At 34.3% G+C, this 3,753-nt stretch overlaps 1 protein-coding gene across 1 annotated transcript; it reads right to left on the bottom strand.

Moving 5' to 3' along the window:
- Nucleotides 1-1,458: 1,458 nt before the first annotated feature.
- Nucleotides 1,459-2,620, bottom strand: LOC149176004 (17.4 kDa class III heat shock protein-like). Its single transcript, XM_089422999.1, has 3 exons — nt 2,528-2,620; nt 1,866-2,252; nt 1,459-1,776 (listed from the first exon to the last, which is right to left on the bottom strand). The coding sequence occupies exons 2-3, from the start codon at nt 2,187-2,189 to the stop codon at nt 1,513-1,515; spliced, it is 588 nt and encodes a 195-aa protein (XP_089279125.1). The 5' UTR covers nt 2,190-2,252; nt 2,528-2,620; the 3' UTR covers nt 1,459-1,512.
- Between the last annotated feature and the right edge of the window lie 1,133 nt (nt 2,621-3,753).

The raw sequence follows: 3,753 nt of genomic DNA, 5'->3' as shown, positions 1-3,753 counted from the left end.
TAAAGGCCTCAAAATGAAACTCTCCTCCAAATATCTTAAACAAATCTTGAACAATGCCTCCATCAAGCCAAGATCACCCCTTTACACCTCTATTCTTACCAAGGATGATGAGTATAATGATGCTTATGAAAGATAGAATAATGTATGATAGCTTCTAGGTGTCTCCTTACAACTTATAACTATCACTTAGGCTCCCACTGATTTGCACTATGTCAGCAACAAAAATGTGCAATGAAAATTTGAAATAAATTGTGCATTTTCCATGGATAACACTAACTCCATGTAGGGGTTGCACTCTCTTGCAAGGTGCAAGAGAAATAGGCAATATCTATATTATGTACTTGCAAGGTGAATCAAAGTCATTGTTGTTCATGATGGAATGGGTCAAAAACTTCACATGCTACAAAGCGTCTTCAATCCCATTATGTTCCAAAAAAATTGGGAATGATTATCTAACTAATCATTCCCATGAGTTTTTATAGATAAGGCATGAGTCCAAAATGCCAAATAGAGCATAACATAAAAGAAATCTACTACTTACAAACATTGAGATTATTCTTCCTACCCCACTCTATAATAGGAAGATGTAATGATAAGTGAAACCAAACAACCAATGCAATTGTCACATCTTCCCTTGTGTGTGGTACTAAACCAAAATAATGTTACATCAAATATCTAACAAAATAATCTTGAGCATTGGTCACTTTGCAACAGAAATGTAGGGAACTCCTAATATAATATAAAATGGAGATCACACTAACATTAATGTGCAATGCTACATGAATGATTTATCCAATGTTTGAAATAAGAATGAGACAACCCATTTTCATCCTAATATCTTACAAAAGTTTCATGGAAATTCTAATCTAAATCCCAATCGAAACGACACAAACTTACACAAAATTATAAAAATTATTTACTTCAAAAATATAAAAATACATACATACATATATATATAACAAATGGCATATAAAATTTAAAATACATATGAAAACATTTCATATATTCACATCCACCAATACTAACTAATGTCCAAAAATAAAAATAAAAATAAAAAACATATATTATAATATATGTATAATTTAAAGAACAATGTAATTTTGACAGTAAAAAATAAATAAATGATTTCCAGCATTACACAATAATGTCCCTCATCTAAATCACATAATCCATAATCATAATCATAATCATGTGAATAAACAGAAAATCATATCATAATGTATTTGTATTGGGATCAAATTTACTCATTTACTCATCCCAAAACAGAGTCCTCATTGCGATCAATTCTTTGTTCCAAATTCAAAAAATAAATTACATCTGACTGACACCAGTGGAAAACCAGACTTCCCACACAGACAGATATCAATTCTTTGTTCCAATTTCAAACAAGAAATCACGTCTGACACCAGTGGAAAACCAGACTTCTCCAGCTTCCATTCCATTGAACAAAAATTGGTTACAGTTGAAGAACAAAGAAACAAAAAGGGTTAAGCAAAACGCCTTCCTCTATCGTCAGTTTACGGAAATCTGAATTGTTTTGAACTCCATGGCAGGCGGAATCCTGGGCACAGTAACAGTCAAAACCCCATCCACACACGATGCAGAAATGCCCTCGACATTGGCATCCCCAGGCAGCGTGAATTTCCTGGCAAACTTAGGGCTTCTCTTTCTTTCCACTCGCAGATATTTACAGCCCTCCTCATCCTCGACCGCGTCGCGCTTCCGCTTGACTCCCTGGCATTCTATCACCAGCAACGTCTCCTCTTCCACATACACCTTCAAAAAAATAAACCCTCCCTGTCACTAAAATGAAACCCTAATCAAGAAACCCACCCTGCTCACTGGATTTAATTTTCGCCATTTACCTGAATGTCGGACTTGGTAAGGCCCGGAACGTCAGCGCAGAACACATACTCCTTGGGCGTTTCTTCGATGTCCACCGCTACGCCCTTGTTCTCCTCATGGTGATGCCCATCTAACCGCCTGCATTGACTTTTGAGCATCTGCAGCTTACTTTTGAGCATCTGCAGCTTGTCATATAACAGAGGGAGCATCTGCATATCCAGCTTTTCCGGGAAGTGCAGACCACGATCCATGTGACTCTTCTCCATTGACTTTTGACTTTTGAGCATCTGCAGCTTGAACATCTGCATATCCAGCTTTTCCGGGAAGTGCAGACCACGATCCATGTAACTCTTCTCCAGCTTTTCCAGAGCACGATCCAGGTAACTCTTTATCGCTCAAATCTCAATCTGAATTACCAAATTCCATAGAAAATACGTTACACTCAACTAATTTCCCCAAAAAAAACGCCATAAAATTATTCAAACCCTCCTTAAAAGATTCTGCAGACGAAAAATTGCCATAAATTTATTCAAACCCCCCTAGCTGCCATTAAAAGACTCTACAGAAGCTTAAACCCTGCAACCAAAAATGTTAAACCCTACTAACCAAAAAGGCAAAACCGTGTATATTAGATTTACCTTCTGAAAAGAATAAAATGGATAACAGTGTATATTAGACTTACCCTCTGAAAAGAAATAAAATGGATTACAGGCAGTCACAGTGGATGGGTGAGATTCTTTGCAAATCGATTCCAAACACCAAAACTCTAGAAGCCGGACATCGATCAAGCAAATTCAATTGACAGTTCTGATCTCATCCCTCGTGATATATAGGCACATAGAAACTTCGAGAGGAAAAATTGGAAGAGAGTGGAACGTTCTCGAGCTTTACAATTGGGACGTTTAACTTTTAAGCCATCAATTGAGTTTTGGTTCACCAAAATGTTAAAATTTTAAAAAGTTTTATTATTAAGTTTTTCGGCAATTATAATTTTAAGAAAATTAATTTAAAAATAAAGTTTGGTAAAGATAATTTATGCTTTACATGGCGCTGAACAAAATCCAATTTAGAATACAAACATTTAACTTTTAAGCCATCAATTTAGTTTTGATTCATCAAAATGTTAAAATTCTAAAAAGCAAAGTTTTATTATTAAGTTTTTAGGCAATTATAATTTTAAGAAAAATGATTTAAAAATAGAGTCTGGTAAAATTAATTTAAATGTGTACAATTGTCTTAAAACTGTTTAGTTTGACTAAAAAAATTCAAAGAAAAAAATTAAAGATAAAAGTTTTAGTAAAAATTATTTAAATTGTATAGTTGTCTTAAAAGTGTTTTTGTTTGACTGAACTTGTTTCTTTAAATGTAATGGCCCAAGACCCACAGGGAAAAAACTGGACAAGCACCTACAGCTGGAATAGTTCAATTTAGTTTTGGTTTACCAAATTGTTAAAATTTTAAAAAGGAAAGCTTTATTATTAAGTTTTTCCACAAGTATAATTTTAAGAAAAATAATTTTAAGAATTATTCTGGAAAGGTGTGAGAAACCATGTGATCTCAAATCTCCATGGAAAAGCTACACCATTTTCTGTGTGGGAGACACTAACTAAGCTATTTGAAAATAACAGTGACCATAGAAAATTGGCCCTAAAAGACAAACTTCAAAACATAAGGATTCAAAAGAATGAATATGGAACAACTAGTTGGTTATTCTAGGTGGTGTGATTTTCCTTGAATAACAGTGATGAATCGACCTAGAGACTTCGAGTAGGAGTGAAAGTTTGCCCCTTACGAACAGCTAGTTGGTTATTCTAGGTGGTGTGTTTTTTCTTGAATAAGAGTGATGATTCAACAACTAGTGATGAGTGTCCTCACAACTAGTTTCACAACTGACAAATAAATTATAAT

The sequence above is a fragment of the Pinus tabuliformis genome, chromosome 4_1, assembly GCF_031772625.1.
Source record: "Pinus tabuliformis cultivar Carrire ecotype Pingquan chromosome 4_1, CPIR1, whole genome shotgun sequence".
In the NCBI taxonomy this organism is placed as follows: Eukaryota; Viridiplantae; Streptophyta; class Pinopsida; order Pinales; family Pinaceae; genus Pinus; species Pinus tabuliformis.
The sequence above is the reverse complement of the archived record's forward strand: the minus strand, read 5'-3'. Positions and strand labels throughout refer to the sequence as shown.

Coding starts and splice junctions, on each gene's coding strand:
- LOC149176004 (XM_089422999.1), bottom strand. CDS start 2,189: ATGGATCGTGGTCTGCACTTCCCGGAAAAGCTGGATATGCAGATGTTC. Junction 1,777..1,865: donor TTACCAAGTCCGACATTCAG/GTAAATGGCGAA, acceptor ATTTTTTTGAAG/GTGTATGTGGAAGAGGAGAC.